The 24,949-nt window shown below is 34.5% G+C and overlaps 1 protein-coding gene across 2 annotated transcripts in view; it reads right to left on the bottom strand.

Annotated features, from left to right (window-relative positions):
• Nucleotides 1-24,949, bottom strand: part of tgfbr3 (transforming growth factor, beta receptor III) — a 206,811-nt gene that overhangs the window by 15,661 nt on the left and 166,201 nt on the right. For both annotated transcript variants that reach the window (NM_001311172.2, XM_073952454.1), the window contains exons 11-15: nucleotides 24,653-24,805; nucleotides 24,052-24,234; nucleotides 21,065-21,361; nucleotides 16,083-16,239; nucleotides 4,537-4,644 (exon numbers count right to left, since the gene is read on the bottom strand). In NM_001311172.2, the coding sequence (NP_001298101.2) occupies nucleotides 4,537-4,644; nucleotides 16,083-16,239; nucleotides 21,065-21,361; nucleotides 24,052-24,234; nucleotides 24,653-24,805 (898 nt within the window). The remainder of the gene's footprint in view (nucleotides 1-4,536; nucleotides 4,645-16,082; nucleotides 16,240-21,064; nucleotides 21,362-24,051; nucleotides 24,235-24,652; nucleotides 24,806-24,949) is intronic.

Here is a 24,949-nt window from a genome sequence, read left to right as displayed (position 1 = left end):
TTTGCATGTTCTCCCCGTGTTCCCATGGGTTTCCTCCGGGGACTCCGGTTTTCATAGTGTAAATTTTCCATAGTGTATGTGTGTATGTCCTGGTCCTCCAGCACTGAAAAAAGTGTTGCATGCAGAACTGTTGCAAACAATTTATTTGTGTTGAATTTAAACAAACAAATTAAGTTTATTAATGTTCAACTTAATTTGTTTGTTTAAATTCAACACAGATAAATTGTTTACAACCACCTTACGTAAAAAAATTGAGTAAATCCAAGGAGTCATCTCTAAATAATTTTTTTCAGTGAGGTTGGGGCTTGAACGTTGGGATAATGACTCACCTTGTAATAATGAGATGTTACCAACACGGTGCGGCTAATTATAAGTAAGTAAATATTACATAGTACTAAATCGGCTCGCATGGTTCAGGATTGGTAGAGCTACGCATCGATGAATTTGCTCTTCAGTGTTTGAAATCTCAGTAATGATTAAATCACACTGAACTGAGCTAAACTGAACTGAACTGAACTTAAACACTAAAAAACTGAACTACACTGTTTCAGTTACTATGACCCTTTATGTGAAGCTGCTTTGACACAATCTACATTGTAAAAGCGCTATACAAATAAAGCTGAATTGAATTGAATTGAATTGAATACTAAATGTATAAACATTAAATCTAAATAAAAAATTTTACAAACTGGAAATAATGCAAAATATAATAATAATAATAATAATAATAATAATAATAATAATAATAATATAATAATAATAATAATAATAATAATAATAATAATAATAATAATAATAATCAATAAATAAATTATTAATAGTTCCTTTAGATCTGCTGTTTATTAAACTGAAAGAATGAACTGTACTAAAAAAAAAAAAAAAACATTAATATTTTAAGCATTTTTTTAAAAGAGCCTATTAAACAATCCAGGCTCATCCTGATAACGTACCCCATACATTTCTGGAGAGCGCCAAATACGTCCCAGAAGCTTTGCTTTTCTTTTTGTTTTTTGCAGTTTTTGTTTTGGCGAATCCGCCAGTGGCCACTGTGTACACTTTGAGACCTCAAATTTCTCTTGCAAGTGCTATTCCTGCCGGCTGTTCTCACGTTTGTGCACCTCAAGCTTGTGCACCTTGTGTCTGAGCCCAGTCAGACACATTAACTGTAATTAATGGTAATTAACTGTAATTAAACTATTGTTAATAGGTGGGCTGCTATAACAGACATTCTAAACTACAATTCTGAGTTGCTTGAACTACAGAAATTAGTTCAGATTTATCTTAATGAATATTGCAACAAGGATGAAGCATGTAAACGGCATTGTTTGTTTATTCACAATGAACTAAAACAAAAGAGGACATTAAAAGCTGACAATCATCCTTTCTGCCATGGCAAGCCTACTTCCTGTGTCTGTTCATCGTGGAAGTCGGCATTTGCTATCACCTCTTGCACTTGGCATGCGCAAGCAGAGAGTGAGCAGTGCGTGTTTTTTCAGCATCCATGTTAACAGATTAGAGCTTTTAAACCGCATGCAGAAGCAGTGCGTCAGTGCAGAGTGTGAGCAGAGCTGAAGCACATTTTGGCACTGGGTCTATTTTTGCTGTTGCTCATGCTCAATTAAAGTGATGCGCATGACACGCATTGCAAATTGTGCAACTTTGTAGACCCACATTTGTTGCTTAGGCCGATTTTTCTAAAATAGCCATATCTGTCTGGTTGGGTTAAGTCTGGGATAGGGCAGAGAATCTAAACTCTAGCACCAGTTGACCAGTGTCCACCCTAAACCCAACCGAGAGTAGAGAGTCTCAGAAAGTTTTGTTAAAAGCAATCCAGTAAAAAGAAAAGCTGCTTCGTGGCAGCTGATTTTTACCCCATTTTCAGATTTTACCACATTCCCACCCTGTTATTTATTTTGTTGTTTGTTTTCATTTCTGGCTTTTGTTTTTGTCTTTTCTTTTCAGAATGAGCCTATGTTGTTATTAAAAGAGTATGTCTTTAAAAGGGCATAATAAAAGTCTGTAAAGTATTGCACTGCACTACACTACAGGCTATTTCTCTTTGAAAGCTAAAATAATGCATTAGTGAAAAATGATAAAAAATCTTTTTTGCGGGTTTGACTGACTGAAATAGAAAACATGATTTGGCCTTTTATTTAACTAAAGCCTCTTTCTGGCATTTTCCTGCACTTCAGGGGGTGAAATCACCCCAATGTTTTGATATTTTTCATCTGATATGACTCAATATATTAGGCTGTTCCAAACATGAAAACACTTGTGGTTAACGTCAGTATAAAAAAAAAAATGATTCCATGTAGGGTTATTTTAGTAATATGGCTGAATATTTTACAATGCTGTGATTAACAGGCCTTTGGCTGAAATAAAGTAATCAGTATCATTATAAGAAACACATGGCGCAAGTATGCCACAGATCCACTCTATTTGTATTTTATTATTTAAAATTTAAACTTGTCACACCTTTTAACAACAAAAGCAAAACACAATTATGAACTTAAATAAGTAGGAAACTACTGTGTAAAGTGTCAGGGGTAATGCATTACAAGTAACGTGAGTCATGTAATCAGATACATTTTTTACAAGTAATTATTAAAGTAACACATTGCTTCTTCATTTCCAAGAAAGTTTTACTTTTTTATGTAATGCCAGTTACTTTGCTTTCTCATGTAAATATTGATAGCTCTCCCATAGACATAAATTTACATTTCCTTGTTTATTCACTTCACATTTCTCTTTTGGAGTAAAAGGGCTTTTCATTTTTCACTTTTATATAATAACAAATAAGAAGGCCCAGCCCCGATTGAAAAAATTCAAGTAACGTATTATTTTCACAGTATCTAAGTACTAAATTGTATTATTTTTATTCGATTTAAAAGTAAATTTCCACAAAACTTGTAGGTACTACATTTGTTTTGAAACTTACTTTGCATATTCTAGAGTACAGGTGTTGAATCCAGTTCCCGAAGGGCCGCTGTCCTACAAAGTTTAGTTTCAACCCTGATTAAACACACCTGATCAAACTAATCAGGTCCTTCAGTTTTGTTTGAAACCTGCAGGTAATTGTTTTGAAACAGGGTTGGAACTAAACTGTGCAGAGCTGCAGCCCTCTAGAAACTAGATTTGGTGTTCTAGAGTCTACATATAAATGTGTTCAGCATGAATGAAATACAGACTACATCCACCATGTTGTCACTGTCATGTGACCTATGCTATCACCTATTCACTGACATTCACAACTCCTCCACTGTTATTATTTTTTATTTTACAAATTATTTATTTTTAATTTAATTATTATTTTTATACACTGTATTGCTGCTTTTTTTGTTGTTATTGAATCAATTATTTTCAGTCAAACTGACAAAAATATGAAATGAAACCTGATTAACTTATTGAAATAAATTAAAGAAGCATAAAGAAATTTTCTGTCATGACTTTTTGTCATATCAGTTTTTAACAGTGTAGTGTACCTAGGTGACATACTGATTTTCATCAACATTCATTAAAGTATGGAAGTAGGCATATGAGTGAATTTGTTTCCAGCAACCCAAAAATTATTCATGGTGCCAGCATAAACAGACAAACAACAATAAACTCTGGGGTCATCAGATCTAAAAGTCTTATTTAACAACAATGAGCCGGAACACAGCTGGATAATGTCATCCCGGCTCAATACCAACAATATTAATAAAAAAAATTACACTGATTTATGCTTTTGAAAGAGCTCTGGAATAAAAACGAAAGCTAATAAAAGCTAAACATGACTCCTTTTATGTCAAGACACTGCTACATCCAAGATATACATGTCCAGAAACCCAGAAATAGCTCATATCCAGAACAGCTTTGATCCTCAGTCAACACACTGATACTCATCGGCCTACACGAGAACAGATTCTGGAACAGTGTTCAGAACGGGACTCCCTTCAAACGTGCGCCATGAAACGGTAGCAGGTCAAAGGCATTGAGGACAAAAACCAGAGGCTGGACGAGCAGGAATGCAAATGTGTGGAAACGAGGGCTAAGAAAGAGCATGCGCTTCCTCTGAAGGGTCTGCAGAGGTCATTGGCCTGGCAACAACAGGGCAATGCAGGGAGGAGGAATGAGCTGAATCTTTGGCATTGAGCTGGAGAATTGTATATGCATTTTCCTGTGAGGCCCGGAGACACCCTTACAGCGGACAGGGGGAATTCCAGTCCCTTTTGGGCTATTGTACCCAAAATACTGCAGACCATCTAACATTCGCCCCCCTCCAATGCCTGAAAGAACGGAAAAGACAGATGCGCTCCTGCTGACGAACGGGATATATTTACGAGCTTGGACTCAATATGTTATTGTTACCATATTGCTGCTAACAGAACTGGCAAACCCTTTCACTGATCAAAAATGTACGTTTGCTTTCTTGTTTCGACAACATGATTAATTGCCTGATGCATAACTCTCTTGGTACTAATTAGTGTGAGGCTGGGAATGAGAACGGAGGTCAGATCAGTTCAAATATGTCGGTTTGCAGGCATTTTTTCTTACCTGTATGCGAGTAGATAAACCATAGAGCTCCAGTCAGAAGGGCTCCAATTACAAAGGCAGCAAACGCGATGCCCACCACAGTTGGGGTGTCCAAAACATATATGATGCCTGCAAGAAGAAATATAATATGTTAAATGATGCCTATTAACCATCTACATCAGGGATTCTCAATATCGGTCTTGGAGGTCCTGTGTCCTGCAGATCAGACACACCTGGGCTGGCTAATCAAGCTTTTACTAGTGCTGCATCCCAATTTGCATACTATCCATCCTATCTAGCATTCAAAAATAGAATTAGTATGTCCCAAAACATAGCATGTTGAAAAGAGTGTGCCAAAGGTACCCGCATGGTTTACTATTTTCAGTAAAAATTCGAAGTGTAGAAGCGTCCATACTCTAACCGCTAATATTGCCCCCAATACATTGCATGTTGGATGTGAAATTGATTAGAACTACAAGCTCGGGTAAAGTGTTAACAAACTACAACACAAGGCGGACATGTAAGACCAACCGTGAAGCCGAGAGGCTCTGGTAAAGATGTTTGAATGACTGGTAATTAATATCTGCCAAACTGAAACATATTTAATTGCGTTTTCCATGTTATATTTCATCTGCAACAAAAATGTTAACTTATATGAAGATATGTTTGGATATTACCCAGCAGGCACACAACATCATAAGACGTATTACACTGTAAAACTCAAAAAGTTAAGGTAACTTAAACCGTTTGAGGAAACCAATTGCAACAAACCATTTGCGTTAAAAAACTCATCTATAAGAGCACTGTGAACTTATTCCATTTAAGTTGAACTAATGAGGTAGTTAATTAACTCATAACCTTCAACACTGAGTTCAAAACTCTTTTCAAATGAGTAGAATGAACTTTCAGTAAATTTTGAGTTAACTACAGTAATTTCGTTTGATAATGTTGACTGTTTGGGTTTTACACTGTAGATTCGATTTAGGTCGTGACATCAGGTTACCAAAATTCAATGCCTAGCCAGCGTCTAGGGACAACATTATTTTGATGTCCAAAAAGTATATGCTTTTCTTTACTAAACAAGTGCATACTTATGGGTGTAGTTTAAGTATGGGAGTTGGGATGCAACATAAGCTTTCTAGAAACATAGTTGCAGGTGTATTAAGGCAAGTTGGAGCTAAACTCAGCAGGACACCAAACCTCCAGAACCAAGTTTGAGAAACCCTGGTCTACATGTTCAAATGTCTCCCTCTGTGGTCAAGATCTTAGTACAGTTTGGTAAATATTTGGTACACCGCTATTAGTAATGTGTTTGGGGAAACGAAAGAACGTGAGGAAACAAACAACATCTTTGAGCCCTCTTTAAAAATCATCCAGGCACATGCTGCAAATAAACAACTGACAGGCTTTCTTTATTTTCTTCAATCAGTTGAACATAAACAGCTCTGTTGTCATTGAAATAGTTCATTATAACACGCTGGAAACTGGAATCAGAGATCTGGAACACGCTGGAATCAGAGATCATTGGTTTGCTTGATTTCAAAAACAAGATCTTTGGCATTGATGTTTCCATTACTAGATCTAAAACTAAAACCAAATAAGTTATCTAAATACTGATTATGCTCTATTATCTGTTATCTAAGCACTGATAGGTCATCTTGCAAATGTTGATTTAACACAAACCACTAATCCAACATTTGCGAGATGACACATTTGTGCTTTTAATGGATGGATTGTAATTTGCATCTGTTGTTACTGTTGCTTTAAATTCTTTTAGCACATTTAATTGTATTATATTTAGAATTTCAGAAGTGTCATTACAAAGAGAACTGCAGTAAAAAAAAAAAAAAAAAAAAAAGTACTGAAAGATTAAAAATTAAAAACACCAAGACCAACATCTGAGTTAGGTCAATCAAGTCTGAGTAGACTAATCCAGAGTTTAACACAACTACTATAAAAAGGCACTATTAAAAGAGCACGGATATTACAAGTCACCATGGCAACATCTTGAAAAAGAGATTAGCATTTTTATAGCAATTATGACCATTTATTTAAAAAAAAGCAACAACACTGCATCAGTGAGACTTTTAGCATGGGAAAACAAAGCTGCTTAATTTAATGCATAAGTTTACATTTAAAATATTAAAACCATTAAAATATTCAAGCATAATAAAAAATAAGTAATTTAATGTGTGATGTTTATTGACTTTTCAATTCGGAGAATTGGCCGTAATTCGTAATTTTGAAGTTTTTTGTAATTACATTAATTTATATAAAATAGGCTACTGCATAGTAACAATAAATTTGACAAAACAAGAATGCATATAACCTTAACTTGATTTTCAGCGGAAATGTCTAATTTAAGGTTCCCACTTTTCACATGTTGATCAGTTTAAGATAAAATGATTTAAATTGAGTTTTTAAATGGTTTAAAAGTGCACTTGTGTGTCTGCTTTTTTTATTGTTCAAGTGGTAGAGGTTGATGACATTTAGACTGAAAGCAGTACTAAAAATAGTTTTCAAAACAAGTAATAATCCCATTAATCTAGTTACAGTACATGTCCCTGTCGAATGTCAGTGAATTTAAGCTAATTATTTATTTTGCAGCAATATCAAATGTAAAACTTAAAACTATGGTATTGGATCTAATAGTAATTTTCCCAAAAAAGGACAAGCCATTAACATAACTTTGTTACTTGTGTGACTGAAGTGTGGGCAATGAATGACTAAGAAAGACAAATACCAACAAAAACTCAGAGTTCAGAGAATAAAACCTGCTCATAACCAGGTTAGGTTCACAGACCTGAATGAACACGGTAACTGACTAAGTAAAAGTTACATCTACTTCAGAAACAGGCTTGATTTACCCTGCTTTCTCGAGTTTGTGAAATGGAAAACTCAGAGGAAATGGGAAAACTCAAAACTCGCACAAACACACACACATATATAACTGTAAACTACATTCTATTTTTTGTAAAAAAGTTCAATGAAAAAAACTATGCTGTTGTATTATACATAACATGACTTTGTATAATAATAATAATAATAATAATAATAATAATAATTTTTCTCTTTTTTCTAGTAATGTACAATTGGCTGTTCTGTCTTATCATTCATAGGTTTACTCTGTGTGATGATCAAAAATGTATATGACTTTAAAAATCATGGAAGCGCAAATTTATTATTTACACATGGACACATATTTAAAGCATGTTGAACCATATGGTTCTTCTTCTATTTTTTGTTTTGAACAGGAAACATTTCACTTCTAATGCCTGTCTTTTAATTACAACTCTGTGCAAGATGTGGTTCCTGATGTTTGCACGCAGTCTAGTGAAAATATTTGGCAACCACGTATAAAGTAAGAGCACATGCTTCATATGGGCTTTGCATCGGCATCCGAGAGCAAAGCCAAGCATCTGAGAACCTCTTTGGAGTCATGCCACAAACCCAATGACTTTCAGAGCTCTAATTAGCTCTAATGATCACTGATCACACAGCACAATAGACTCTATGTGTCCGCCAGCTTCATAGCCTGTCTGGTTGTGCGCCAAAAACCCAGGCACAATAGAGGCTATTCTGATAAAGAGCACCTTCAGATTTTCATCTCCTCAGACAGACTGATGACAGACTATCAATGAAGCGCTCTGGTAGAACAAGAGTGAGCTCTATTTAACAGCTCCCATCTAATGCTTTACCCTTTACCCTGAATCACCAGCACAACCACCCGCTATATCATATCTGTGCAGACCAGCTCTTATAAATCAAGCTTGCCATCAACGCCTGTCTATGCATGCATTCCTGAGGTCTAGGCAAAAATGGCAGAAACAGAAAAAAATACACTACCGTCTAAGTTTGTAGGTTTATTTTAATAATAACCAAGACTAAATTGATTTTTTAAATGACATTTTTTATATAATACAATTATATATTATACAATTATGCCGTCGAACTGTTGTATAAATGCAATATCACACTCGTAGCACTGCGATAAGGCTGTATATCATCACCAATGCCAATACATGCCTCCCACCAGTTCCGATATACAGCAATATTGCACTGCTACTTGTGTGATATTGCTTATATTAACTACACACATTGATATTGAGTGCTGAGTATTGTTTCCTTCAGCATTACGAAGCTCTTTCCTCTACTTTTAGCCATATTTTTGATCCTTGTTTGCTTTTACTGTTTATGTCTGTTTTGCTTCCTGCCTTGACCCTTTTGCCTGTTACACCAAGTATTCTTTGGATTATCTTTATGCTACCATCTGCTCCTGTATTGTATCTTGTCTGCGCTGCGTTTGGCTCCTACCCTTGTTGTCATCTCCCTTTATTACAGTTAGAGTGATTTCTGAGGGATCATGTAATGACGCTAAACATTCAGCTATAAAATCACATGAATAAATAACATTTTAAAATGTATACAAATAAAAAACAAGAGCAAAATGTTTTTAAATTGTACTGGTTTTAGCTTTACTTTTGCATAAAGTAAACTCAGGTTTGGTTAGCAGAAGAGACCGTTCTAAAACTTTTCAAATGGTAGTTCCAATACAATTTAATACAACTTAATCAAGTATTTAATCTTTGAAAAGTTGTCAGAATAGACACCATAGAGTGCAAATACAGTAAATATTTGTTAAAATAAACAACCATGCAGTTGTTAATTAGCAAATATTTTTAAGCATATGAACACATCTTCAGTGGTGTTACACAGAATACAGTCTGGTCTATCCGTTTCAGCAAAGCAAGAGAATACTAATAATCCTCACAATGTACATTATTTACGGCTTACAAGAGGAAGCGAAAGTGAACTGAGAACAAAAGCTTTTATGTTTCTGGGAGAAGCTTTGTCAGCTGGATGCTCGGAGTCAGGGATGTGGTTTGCTCTGCTGCTGTCATCGGTTTGGCTTTAGTCACTCCACCCACAATCCCTGTGAAGTACCTCAGAGGGGAGTAAATGAACTAGCCCTAATGACTTGGACATTTCTATGTAGTCGCCACCGCCCAAGATCACCTCCTGGGTGTCAGAAAGCATTTGTACTGCTCTTTACTTCACCTTTTGTAAGTCTAGCTAGCTTTCGCAAGAGAAAGTAAAATTAAATGAATGAGAACAATACTCTTGTGTGCATTTTTTCAGACAAACCTGAGACAAACTTCAACAAAATGATGCATTTGGCTGGTTGGGCAGTATATATCACAGAAGAGCTCTGGAAGTAAATTGTGCAAACAAAACATAAATATGTGAAGACAAGGAGACCATAAGGGCTGATCTTGGTCTGTGATTGTATTTTTGTAAAAACAGTCACCAGTGATGAGAATAATGGCGTTACTAATAGAATTACGTTTTTCAATAACAAGTAATCAAATAAATTACTGTTTCACCCATTACACTGCCATTCCCGTTAATGAAAATAAAATGTGGCATTATATACATGATTAAATTTGCATTTAAGGTCATTGAATCACTTTACATCTGACAATGAATTCAGTTACTAATTTAATTACTTTTTTCAATAGTGAGTAATCAAATAAATTACTGTTTCCCCAGTTGTCATTTCATTACCATTACTGACAATAAAACGAGGTATTATATAATTTATACATAATTTGGAATCGAGCTCACTGAAGAACTTTTCATTCGACTTTGAATTTGGTTATTAACGAAATTACTTTTTTCAGTGATGAGTAATCTAATGAATTACCGTTTCCTACGTTAATAACGTACGTTAATTACTGTTACTAATAATAAAATGAGGCATTCCATAATTTGCAATTGAGCTCACTGAAGAGCTTTTCATCTGACTATGAATTCAGTTACTAAAGAAATTACTATTTTCAGTAACAAGTAATCAAATAAAATGTCGTTACCATTACTGACAAAAAATGCATTGATATATAAATTGCATTTGAGCTTACTGAAGAGCTTTTCATCTGACTCTGAATTCAGTTTCTAACTCAGTTACTATTTGTAAGTAGCTAGTAACTATAACTAATTACTTTTTTTGAGCAACAGGCACAACACTGCAAGTCACGCATCCAAATCATAAGTCTCAAGTTCAGTAACTAACAGAATTACATTTTTCAGTAACAAATAATCAAATAAATTTCCCCATTACAAAATCATTACCATTACTCACAATAAAATACAGCATTATATAATTCATATAGAATTTGCAATTGAGCTCACTAAAGTGCTCATCTGACTCTAAATTCAGTTAATAACTCAGTTAATATTTGTGAGTAACTAGTAACTATATTAATTACTTTTTTGAGTAACAGGCCCAAAACTGCAAGTCACGTACCCAAATTATGAGATGTGAAACTCGAAAGGATGATCCCAACAAGAGCAACCGGCAGACTTTTTTTCAAAGTGCATATTGATTTCATGACTAAATGTTTAAAATGTAAGTGTTTCTTTGTAAAGATGTAGAGGTTATGTTGGCAAATAATTTTAATTATAAATGCATGTTGTCACAACATAAATCTGATCAACTATAGAGTGCCCTGGATAAATGAGGACAGATCTCTCATTTAAATGAATAGTTCATATAGGATGATATTTAACAATATGTTTGTGCATATAAATTACATTATTGATACTAATTTAACAACTGTGACCTAATGCACATTTTAAAATGTAATATACAGTCGAATTATTATTTTAGGGAAATATATTAAATACGATTTTAAAAGAGCAAATAACAAGATAACCATAAAGTAAATTACATTTAGTTGATTTTTTTTAGTTAAGCACCTAATTTGAATTTAGATTTATTATTTTTTTTATCGCTAAAAATCCCACAGACTTAATTTAATGCATGTAACTGTTTACTAAATGTTTTGTTTAATTACACTAAAATATAGGGTCTATGTCCAAAGATAAATAAATAAAAACATTACATTTCAAAGAATTGTAGTCATTTATGCTGGGGACATACTGAAATACATTACATATTACATACATATACATATTACATAATACACATTTGTACAAAGCCCTATTTACTCACTAAAGGAGTCATGGGTAACAAGACTTTTTTATACTCAACGATTTTTTATTGATTACATATTGGCAAACATATTGTTTACATTTATAATTTTATTCTTTGTTGTTTAGTCTATTTCTCTTTTTTAACTGTTCAGAGGCCTTATCCACAAAACATCTTAAGACTAAATGTAGCTTCTAATTTGCCGATAAAGTAGAAAATCTTAAAAATAAGGGTGAGGTGTTAGTCCTCAATTAAGGACTGTTAAGAATTTGTATTTCACAAAGCACTTTAACACTAAAACTATCGCCTAAATCAGTACAATAGTAGGAATAGTAAAGAAAACTCACTCTCTTCTCAAGAGTTTTCTCCTTTCCTTACAGTTTAAGTTTGTTTCAACAGTTTTGTGGACAGGTTTATATATATATGTGTGTGTATTTCATCCTTAATCATGATTACCTGCACAACAATTTCAAAGGAATATATTTACAAAAAATAATTTGAAGTTTTCACCTATGCTTAAGACTAAATACGAGTTATGAGTGTTTCGTGATCATAAATCAACTTTTGGATGGCAATGTTTTATTCTGCTGTGTTTTTCTCAAAGCATGGCACTCCAACGAGCTGCCCTCTTTGATTTGTAGATTAGGCCAAATTCTTAGAGATCCTGTCCAGAGCGGCGCTTTGAGTCTTTTTTGAAAGGCTGCTTTTCTGCCATGTCTGTACAAGAGCCGTCTTTGTGTTCAAAACAAGATTCAAAGCCTGTTTTCATATCTTTTATGGCATATCTGTGTTTACCTAATCCACACCAAAGAAAATAAGCCTGGTGTTGGCAACATATGCAAGCCTGTTTATCAACAGAGTGCCCACACTGGATTCTCACTGGATTCAAATACAGGTACAATCTGGATTCCCTTCAGATTTCCTAGGTGTGTGATCTGTTGGACAAAGCCAGTTTGAGCTTTTACCCTGGAAAGTTCAGGTTTAGTTACAGCAAACCGAGTTTTCAAGCTCAAGATGGGTTGGTTTAGATTGGGTTTTGTCGCCATGGTATGCTACACTGCTATCCTGCTCCAGAGCAGGTTCATTCAGCTGGTTTATACTTTTGCGTCGAGCGATCGCCAAAACCCATGGTTCAAGTCTTGCGCATAGCCGTGCATTTATAGTTCTGCGTGCTGCTTGTGTTGCTCTGCAATAATACTTCCGACACACTGGCTGGCTAGCAGTAGGTTATGTTATGTTCCTCTGTATCGAGTTTCTTCACAAGTGTTTTGTTTTTCCTGAACACCACCTTAATGTACAAGTAGCTAAAACTTGCTTTTTCAGAGGCGGGAACCGGCGGACATACATGCAAAAACAATAATCATAAGGTAAACACAAAACATCTAGAGCTCCTTCACGGTGTCAGCCACGACGAGGGCTATGCGACCGAAAGCTGCGCCAGACCATATACATGCGCTTGACGCAGAAGTATAATTTCGACTTTAAAGGCTGATTTATACTTCTGCGTCAAACGCCGGCGTATGCTACGGCGCTGACGCATAGCCCTTCGCCGTGGCTGTCGCCGTCACTGACGTGCACCTCTCAAAAAATTTAACTACACGTCGCAACGACGCATAGCGTAAGCTCTGTGATTGGTCGGCTTGGTATCGCTGACAAGTCTGGGCGGGACCGAGAGCCGAGCGAATGGCGCGAGCGATTGTTTACAAGTGTGGAGTCCCGTGAAGGAGCACAAAAGAAGTTTTGTTTTGTGTTTACCTCATAGTTGCACGTCCGCCGGTTCCTGCCTCAAAATGAGCGAGTTTGAGCCACTTGTACATCCCGGATGTGTTCAGGAAAAGCAAAAAAGCAGCGAAGAAACTCGACACAGAGGAACATTTACACCTCACTGCCAACTAGCGTTTCGGAAGTGTTAATACAGACCGACAGAGACAGCGCGCAGAAGTATAAATGCACAGCCACGCGCGTTGCATGCGCCGTGGGTTACGCCGGTCACCTGACGCAGAAGTATAAATCAGGCTTAAGAGTTAGCAGACACAAACTGGACCAATCAGCTGTAAGTAAAGTGACGTATATTTGATGCAACAAAGCCACTTGCAATCCCTGAGCATCTTTTTTTCCCAAAATTAAATTGTCAAAAATATATTTTGCTATCAAATTTATTTATATTATTTGAATTATAATCACTTATACTCATATTATATTTAAATATTATATATCCAAATTGATTTGAATAGTCAATCAACATTACTAAGGGTTTTAAATGAAAAATGACATTTAAATATTCACATAAAAATTGCTTTAATATATAAAATAATAAAAATAGCTCTTTGTGAACCTGAATTTGTGAATCCCTCAGGAGGGGCAGTCATTTACCTAATCAAGTGGGACTAATAGATCTGCACTCCATTTGCTACAAGCAGCACAGCAACATTGTGTTATTAAGCAGGAATGATTTTCATTAGAGCAGCCAGTCAGTTAAACTGACTCCATTCAAACCGCAATAGGTGCAATAGTGCCAAGAGGATGCAGGGAAGAGAACAAATCAGTCATGGTCAAAGTAAGCTTCTTTGTAGAACTTTAGACACCACCCTGCTGTCTTTGTGTCCTAGTCAGCCCATACAGTACAGTATATATGATGAATGGACTATGCTGGTATAAAACACAAGGGCCTCTTTCTTTATCAATTTTCCTTATCCTCTCTGTGAATGTGTGTATGGGAAGGGGAGGCCTTAAAGAATGTTTAAGTGAAAACAAATGCTATCCAGAATTGGAAGGCCGCTCTTTTTCCTCTCCTCTGATGCATCTATGAGTCCCTTGTCCCACATCTTTAATGAACCGCTCACACTGTCAGACCGAACCGCACTGAATGCACAATAAACACGCATGCAGATACACACGAACTCAACACTGCCACATACTAACAGACTCCAGATGGGCGCAATGCAGCACAAGAACTCTATGGCCTCTCGAAGTGACTGACACACATGTATAATGTCAGACGCACCCATTTTCCCATGATGTTTCAGATTTTTTATTCATAGCAAGAGGTTTTCAGATTATTTAAGCCTTAAAGATGCAATGTATAATATAACATAACATAATATAATATAATAATACAATATAATATAATATGATAAAATATAATATAATATAATATAATATAATATAATATAATATAATATAATACAATATAATATAATATAATATAATATAATATAATATAATATAATATAATATAATATAATATAATATAATATAATATAATATAATATAATAATTTTATTTTATTGCCTATACTACAAACCACTGTTGTCCAATGACTTGGCTAATTAACCAAACTTGCCTAGTTATTAATGTAATTAACCTACACTGAAATTTCTGTATTTGGTGAATTATGTTTTTTTCCACTTATTTAGGCTTTTGAATGGCATTATGGTGAATTGCATCTTAATCTTTTCTCCAAAAGCATTGTGTTGAAAAGTTTGAAAGGTGACTCTTGTTGACATTGTAATAGTTTAAAGTCAAATATTGTCTGTTTAAGTAATAATTAAGAATAATAAAAATTCCACAAGAAGGCTAATCATTTATAATATATTAACACAAGTCATGAAAGTGACTCTATACAGTATATACAGAGCTCAACTCCAAGGTACATTCTGGTTCAGATCATTAAAATAAAGACAAATGAACAGCAATAAAACACTTTCTCAATTATAAGGTTTGTTCTGGTTCAGATTATTAATTAATTGGTTCATTTATTTTATTTTCGGCTTAGTCCCTTTATTAATCTGGGGTTGGCACAGTGGAATGAACCGCCAACTTATCCAGTGTATTTTTTACGCAGCAGATGCCCTTCCAGCTGCAACCCATCACTGGGAAAAACCCATACACTCTCATTCATAAATACAGTATGAACAATTTAGCTTACCCAATTTACCTATAGTGCATGTCTTTGGACTTGTGGAGGAAACCGGAGCATCAGAGGAAATGAACGTGAAATGGCAGGTGGCCTAGCTAGGACTCGAACCAGCGACCTTCTTGCTGTGAGGTCACAGCGATATCCCCGGCGACACTGCGCCAGCTTAACACGCTCCTCCGATTCAATTCACTGCATCCAACGTCTCATCCATCCCATGATTCTGCTCATGCAAAAGTTGTATATTCGCGCCTTAATTTGACCAGCATTTGACCCCGATTGATGCATGTCGTGACAGTTTTGACCTTGGTAAACCTACCATGGGCGGAATTAGTGTAAATAGCCTCTGCCAACAAGGCGGGGTATTAAAACTTAGTGCAAATTACAACTCTGTGTTATTAAAGACAATTAAACAGCAATAAAACACTTTCTCATTTCTCCACACAAATCTCATACAGGTGGTCTACAGAAGTTTAGATCTCTTTCTTTTATGAAATCTGAAAAGTTTTTATATATGTATGCAGCAATTTTTTTTTTTTTTTTGGCCAGATAAAATAAAGTTTAAAAAAGCATTTTTTTAAATGTTTTTTTAAAGAAAATTATTTTGTTCATCAAGGCGATTTTGACCGGTAGTGTATAGATCAGTATTGGGTGTATTACCTTGACGTGGTGGACTTTCCTCCCGAGGGACCTTAATAGTGACTGGCATGTCGTCAGATATGACCACTATTGGTTTGGTCAAGGTCTTTGTGTTCATCATGATGAGTAGGATGCTCTCTATACTGAGGGAAGTGCAGGCTTCATCCGGTAACATACACTACAAAGAGAAAAGCAGGAACGTCAGAACAAGATCCAGGTGTAAACTTTGGCATCTGTGCACCACAATCTTTAAAAAACAGCATGAAACTCACTCTTGGGATAAAAGAGCTTACTATAATAAACAGGCTCACAATTGCATTTCCTATTATAAGGAGAGGCCAGATTTTGGATTCTGTAACAGTTCAGAAAATGAAAAATCCCACAAGTATAAAAAGGCTTTTGATACAGGGCTCAATGATAATGATTTTTTTCTAAAAATCTAATTTAGAATTGACAACATTTAGAGGTGTTGTCAAACAGATTATTTTATATATTTTATTTTAAACAGCATATTTGAACTGACTATTTAATTTTGTTTTATTTTATTTTATTGTTTAATATGGAATGCTTGTTTTATTATTTAAACAACTTAAACCCTTTCATTCCAATGTAATATATAGTTTCCATTATTATTTTTATTATTATTATTATTATTGCTCATAATATTAATAGTAATAATAATACTAATAATAATAATAAATAATAATAACAGTAATATTAAAAATAATAGCAACAGCAACAATAATAAAAATAATAGCGACAACAACAACAACAGCAACAACAACAACAACAACAACAATAATAATAATAATAATAATAATAATAAAGCTGATCAGACATGTTTATATTAATTTAAGACATTAATAGGTGGTGGAAAAACCCAGTTTATATCAATCACAACAAATGAAAATCTTCCTTCTAAAACAAAATGCTCAAAAAACAATATTCTATTTGATTTTTATTTTTTCCAGAGGGAAGTTATAAGACATTTTTAGAATAAAATAAAACAGTAACAAGTTGCTCAAAATCAGCGGTGCCCAGATTCTTTTGCTATAAAGGGCCAAAAATCAAGTATCACTATCAGCTGTGAGCCAAAGGTAAATATACCAAACTATATTACAATAAAGTTGCCATGGTTAATTTCCAAATTTATTTCATAATATTTAAAAATGAAAAACAAACATTTCTAATCATAATCACTCATGCAGTATAACTTTTAAAATGATAACTTATTGCAATAAAAACATAACAGTGGAGTTCAATGTTGAATACCAAGCAGAATCTGCCTTTTTTCCTTGATTTGCTCAACAAAGTCTCTGCATTGTTCTCTATCCATTAGGTATGCATATTTGAACTAAACCTGATTCATTTACAATTTTTAATTAAAATATTTAATTTCAATTAGCTTTTAACAATAAAACAAACAAACAAAGGTTACATTAGATTTGAAATGACAATCTCTAAACAGTCGCCATCATCCACATGTTAATTCAGAGAACTTCCCTCTTACTGTATATATTTACAATATTTATTTTATTTACTAATACATTATAAATATACATTATTACCTATAACCAACGCCAAATATTGCAACAAATTACTGATATGTTAACTGTGCTCAAAATACAATTGTAGCTCTACAATCAACTGTCCCTAAAAACGTTCACAGTGACCCAATAAGACCATCATCATAGCTCATCATGAGATGTTTAAATTTGCACTTATTGTAAAGCACTTTGTGCTTCATAAGCATGGATTAGTGTATATTTTACAATCCATTAAAGCCAGCCATTGTGCTCGAGCCAAACTGAATATGTGCTCATCGAAGAGAAAGCTCATTTATTTTCATACACAGTTTATATGCTTTGACGTGCCACATCTCTTATCCTCATCCAGATTATGAGTGAACTGTAAACATCTACAACCAAACAATGAGTCACTTTGGAGATCATGTTAGGTGAGACCTAAACAACCGTAACGTGCACTATGATGATTAGAGTGGCTGGAAATGCAGGAGATTAAAATGATTATGACTAGAAGCGAAGGAGGAAGGAAAATGTGAAAAAGGACAGGAGGGCCTGGAGATTTGTTTTTCCTCTGTGGATGGTAACTGAAGTAACCTGAGATTTACGTATCCCGCACTCACACAGAGTGGATTGATGCTAGCAGCTGGTGGAGAGCGACCTGTGCCAAGGCAATGAATCCAACAGCAACTCTTAGGATGGACAGCAATGTCAAACAGACTATATAAATGAATTAAAGAGTGTGTTCGTGTTATCCATATAATAAAGTAACGGCTCTAAAAATATGTGCAAGGGTCAATAAGTTATCTGTGCGCCTGTGCTGTGATTTAATGACATAACTGATATCCCTGTGCAGCCTGGAAGCAAACAAACATACAGCAGTGCATTCTATTTTGACTCTAGAAATGGTTGGTTGATTTTTAGCTTGATTGTGTGAAACATAATACAGTTTTGGTTTATTCTAATAAATTTAATTTGATGTGTGTTGTAGTTCTGTCATCACAGGGTCATCTCTAAAGATTTGTATAAATAATACAAAGCCATTAACATTTTAATGAGTGAGAAATGTGTGAGAGATAATGAAAATAGATGAAGATGAGAAAAGATGTGTTCCAATACCTAGTGCAACTTTAAAAACTGCCTAAATATGGCACTTTTACACTTGTCTAAACAATCTAAGTAAGAAAACCAAACTACACTTATATTTTAGTAAGCTGGCATGTACATTGTAGCACACAGTCCTTAGTAAATCACAGTACTTATAGAGGAAACAGAATGGCTAAATGTGACCATCAAAATGAAACATAACCTTATTTCTCACTGAGATTGCCATCTCTGTGTATGATATATCTTGTATGATATATTTGGAGCTGCTTTCTGAAGTTAAACGTAAATACTTAAGTTTGAAAACTCACATATTTATGTACATACACATGTACTTCATCACAATATATCGGTATTTGTTATAGTATTTGGTCCCACTTTATATTAAGTGGCCTTAACTAATATGTACAGTACTTACACTGATAAATAATAATTGGTTGGAATGTACTTATTGTGCAAATACATGTTTTTACATTGTACATATGACTGGTTAAATACCTGCATGTATTTACATCTGTAATTACATTTGAAACTAGAACAACGTTTTTTGATGAAATTTGATGTTGGCTTGAGAAATCCAACGTGACTGTGCTAGGAATGGCTGAGAATGGCTGTTGGCAGCAAGCACAGCGGTTGCTGAATGGTTGTTAGGAAGTTGCTAAAATGTTTATGGCATTGCTAGGTGGTTGATTAGCAGTTGCTAAATGGTACCGCTCGTGTAAATGTTTGATCAAATGCTAATTTGATTAAATGCATTTCTAGCATATGTTATTGCACTTAGATAATCATTAATAGCATGTAGCTAATCGTTATAAGCACTTGGCTTATCACTGTTACCATGCATAGTACATAGAAAGTCCCACTGGCTAGCATGAGGTAAACGAGCCAATACCCAGGTCCCTACAATGTTTTGGGGTAGATATATTTCTGTTTTTAAAAGGTTGCAAGGTTAGCTGTTTTTTTTTTCTATGGAGACAGTTGACAGCTTAGTAATGATACATCAAAGAGTTTTGCCAATATGAGTGATACTGTATAACTGAACCCCCGATGTCTCTATGACAGTGCCTATGACAATCAAAAACTGGACTTGGACATTAGGTAAAAATGGCTTGCCATATTTTATTAAAAATATAAGGCTTAATGCTTATATGTGAAAGTGATGCATGCAAAAATGGCTAGCCATGTCAGTAAAAAAAACGGAACAACAAAATCAAAAGCAGAACACAGCTTTTGGCCAAATTTGGGGCTTGAATGATTTTTTATATGCCCTGATTATTAAAATTTAATCTTTATTTTTTTATTTAAAAACAATACGTCTGATTGGTATCAGGAGACATAGCCCCAATCTTGAATGCAGAAGGCACATTTTGACTAAATTTAGGCCTTGTAGTATGAACGGCCTAGGAGGCGATACCTTTGTTTTTAACGACATAGTATAACAGTATGTTGGCTTTTCTCAAGCTTTCTCAAGCCAATATAACTACACTGTTGACCATCCCTTCGCCTACCCATAAATCTACCCATACCACCAATCCTTTCCCTAGTCATATTGTATCCCTTCTCAAGAGCACCAGAAGGGTTCTGCGATACATTATGAACACATTAAGCACACTTCATTAGTATTTTGATGTAAGTACAGTTTAGTTAGGGCACTTAATATAAAGTGGGACCTAATAATCTATATTACAGACTAGTATTCTAGGAAAACAGTTTGACGGCATGTTTGCCCCAAGTCCAACATTAAATTACTTTAATTTAATCTTTTTATTAAGATTTTATTTATATATGTAATTATTATTACCAATTTAGTAAGATAATTTATTATGAAAAAGCAACAAATTTACATTTTCAAGTAGTTTCAAGTGCTTTGTCCAAAATCTAAGCACATTTCAAACACTATAAAAAGGTCTGCATGAACCGGAAGTTGCTGAGACTTTTATTTCAGTAATTAATGTACTTTCAGCTGAAACGGAACATTGAGTAGAGGGCGGAGCTCCTTTAGTGCTTCAGTTTCTCATAGGAAACTTACAGCATAAGAGGGCATTAATATGAAGTTACTATGGAATCCCTCAGGTTGACGTCAACAGAAGGACCGCTATTTCCAAACACAGAAGCAAATGGTCAGACTTTCAGTGAAGATTACCAAAAGAAATATATTTTTAAGTGTATTAACTTGCATGAATTATTATGAATTATTAAAATTCAGAATTGTAAAGGATTTCAAGCACATGTAGTAACCCAGTAAATAATTTGAAGATACAAAGTAGCTTAAAAGGCCCCATAATGCAATTTTTTGTTTTGTTTCTTTACTACAATGCTACATCAGTGAGTTCACAAGATATTAGAACAACAGAAATGTTAATTGATGGTTTCTACCTCGGCCAGGTTCATCTCCTTGTCATTTCTTCTGGAGCAGAGCGACATCTCACAGTGCAGGAAGAGCAATGACACATTGAACTTTGATCTGTAGGTGAAGCTGAAGCGTTTTTTGTCCATCTGAGCATGAGGAATGGGGAAATCTCCTCGCTGAGGGTAGTAGACCACAGAGTCATCCTTGGGACAGATGTTCTCTATGACAACATACTCCGACTGCACGGCAGGATTGGAGTCTGGAGATATGAAGCAGGTCTGGATCATGAAGCCAAGGTTGGGGTCAGCTTTTGTGGCTGCAATCTGCAGAGAAACATCACATCTCTGTTAATAAAGAAAAAGTCATACTGTATTTCACAGGGGAAAAAAAGCATCTGCTGCAAACAATAAAAGAGGATGACAGCAAGACAAAAAGCAAAAGAAAGAAAAGCTTGATTAATACAACTATTTTTGGTGATTTTTCACAAGTATAGAACATGATTCATATAGTATGAGCAGGATCAGCAGAATGATGCTTACAATACATCCTGTAGTTTATGTCTAAAGTTCTGGCAGATAAAAAGAGTCTATATTTTTGATCGCTCTGAGATATACTTTTTTTTTTTTCCTCAAACCCTCTTCGGCATCAGTTCAAATCAGCAAATAACGCGTGGACACTGTCAATTTATTTTAACACGGCACACTGTCTAAAAAAACACAGTCAGAGCGGTCACCATTCCAACAATCACAAATTCTGACGTCAGTTTTCTGTGCCTCAGATAAATCTTTAAGAATCATTCAGGAAAGCTTGGCCATCTGATGCTGTAAAAGCATGCATGACAGACAAGAGCTGCCACTAAAAACATCACATCCCTTTTCCTCAATGTAACTGTGCCAAGGGGGTGTCAAAGTCAGGAGAGAGGTCCAGTCTTCCAGGTAGACAGATGAAATCATAATGCGTAGCATACATAAATAACATAGATTTACAGTGGCAATGGGATGTCACACAGTCCAAACTCACAGTCATTTTCCACTGAAAATCCTACATTCTGGACCTCACTGAGCTTACAGTATATTGCAAAATTATTTATTCAAATTTGAGCAGCATATTGGGTTACAAAAGTGTCAGGAAGTTAGCATGACAAATTTTACTATACACATGCATAAAATAAATATAAAAGAAGATTTATATTAAATTACTTCATTAATTCTTCAAGCACTACATAACCTTGAACTATGTTTTAATTATGTTATCAGAATTTGTATTTTTGAGTGAGTCCTCTTACAATTCAAGTTACATTTATCTATACATGGCTTTATAGAATACAGTGACAAGCATAACAATAATAATTAAAAAAATCATTAATTATAAAAAAAATTCTATTTCAGTTATGAATCAACTGTAAAAGAAGACAATAGTCATTATTCAGCTTAATGTATAATTTAATGCTGCGTCAGTTTAAGTCAAAAACAATTTATACTGCAAAGTTCATACATTATAAAATATAATAATGTCTGATTAGTGCCAATCCAATAATGTCAGTATAATAATAATAATATTACAATAATAATATATTTACTATTTTTAACCGCAACAATTAACATAGATAAGCATGGTTTTGACCATATTTGGAATGGTGAAAATATTCACATTAAAATAACCAAAGACACATTTAAACTTATCTTGTTAGTTTTTGAAGTGAGGCTGATTGAATATATAATCTGTATATCCAGCATTTTGTATTCTGATCAGAAGAGACACTTTTATTCTTACTCATTAACTCTTCCTGTCGTTCTTGTTTACACATTAAGAATCCTATATACATAATATGTTTAATACAAGCTTAGGTAAACTTAAAAATAAGGAGAATAATTCTAAAAGTTGTAATCTCACTAGGAAACATTGTGGCTAATCAAATGCAACCTGGGTATATCTTAATAATCCCAAGTGCAACGTAACAGTTGGTGTTTTGTTCCGTTTGGCCTTTTTTTCAATGGCATTTCACGCTTACAAGGTTTACATGAGAATGAGGAAATAATGGTGTTTGATGCTCGTGGTATGTCGTTTCTTATTTGGCCATTTTAGTTCATTCAGATTTTTACTCTATGACACCTTAAAGCAAGTAAAATATTGATGTTTTCTTATACAATACAATGTTAACCTTAGGTTGAGTAAAAAATCTTTTTGACTTTAGGCCCGCTCATAAAGTGGAGACCTGAGATCAAATATTGTCTGCATAGCTCCCCTTAAAACCCCACTGATTAATATCAACATGGCAGGCAAACAGTCCAGACAAAATGTACACACAGAACAGAGTGCAGATATCTTTCACAGACAGCAATAGACAGCGAGAGACATCCATAAATGTGTGCATTTCTGCAGCTGTAAAATCTCACATGCTCAAGACATGTCTGATTAGACAGGATGAAACCAGGCACTTTGGGTATTGAAAACATGAACCCATCCAAAATGAGAAGCACACACTATGGTTAAAGGGAAAAAGCAGATCTTGTATTTCAATAGCTTTAGGCAGTGTCTATATTTGTGTGTATGGTTTCTCATTTAATTATTAAATTAGACTCCTAATGTGGTTACAGGCTTGGAAATGGTTTTCTAGAACCCCAAAGGGATAATTCCCATCAAATACAGATGCACATACTGAATGTATGCAACACGGTTTCTGCATGGTTTCATTTTAAGAAATATAAAATTCAGGATCACTGCTTCACTGATCATTAGGCATCTTTGCATCAATCAATTTAACATATATCACAGTTTAAAACACTAATCAAATCTTAAATGTAAATGTCATTTTGACATACTTTTTTTATAAAAATAAATGCAACCATGGTGACTTCAAAGAAGAAAAAAGAAACAAATTTTACAGTCTTATATCATCTTACAATGCCAAACATTTAAATGCTAGTGCACATGTTGCATTTGATACTATACAACAATGAATCAACAATCTATAAATTACCATCAGAATGTTATAGTATATGCATATGCTTACCTCCACAAAGACAGGTCTGTTCTCAGTGACTGTGAGAAACGGCTGGCTGTTGGGGAACTGGAAGTGGTTGTTATAAAGCTCCATGTTGAAGGTTACATTGGCTGTAGAGTCTACAAGAAAATCATCAGATCCAGCATCGGTGTCAAATGGACTGTCCTGGTTCTTGCGGTAGGTGCAGTTGAACTGAAATCAGAGATAGAGAAAATTTGAAAACATGAACATGCATCTTCAATGTAAGTGACAGGTCTAAACAGAACTGTCAAGGTGGGAAATATACAATGCCTGCTATGGTTATCTTATTATGTACTTTTCAAATTACAACAATATGCATATTAAAATGTACTGTGGTGGTATCTAAATAATGTAACAAATCCCATTTCAACAGTTAAATGTAATATTTTTAAGAAAAACTTTTATTATAATCAGTATTTTTATTATTATTATTATTATTATTATTATTATTATTGTTGTTGTTTGATATTATTTTATTTATTTATTTGTTTTTAATTTTTATTATTTTTTTTCTCCAATTAACTATTGTAATTCTACTTTGTTCCCTGAAAACCAATGAATTTTTTGACAAAAAAGTGGCAGTAGATACCAAAATAGTCGCATGATGTCCGTTTACTGGTAAAATTCGTTCTGTGAGCTCCGGTAATGCATCTCCAGGTAATAAAACTTCTCCAGGCTCCATATCTTCATCATCAACAGGCCAGCCACTTCCATCTTTCTGCTCTGATTGGCTAATAACAATCTGTTAATCAAAGACAGTCTTCATTTACATCAATAAAAAGGCAGGGTAACTCTAACAATTCCTAACAATCACACAATATCTTCCACAAAATAATCCTTTGCGATGACATTGCTTCACTCTGGGGCTTAGTGAAGATACAATCAG

The sequence above is a fragment of the Danio rerio genome, chromosome 6 (genome assembly GCF_049306965.1).
Source record: "Danio rerio strain Tuebingen ecotype United States chromosome 6, GRCz12tu, whole genome shotgun sequence".
NCBI lineage: Eukaryota > Metazoa > Chordata > Actinopteri > Cypriniformes > Danionidae > Danio > Danio rerio.
This window is presented reverse-complemented; position numbering and strand designations above follow the sequence as displayed.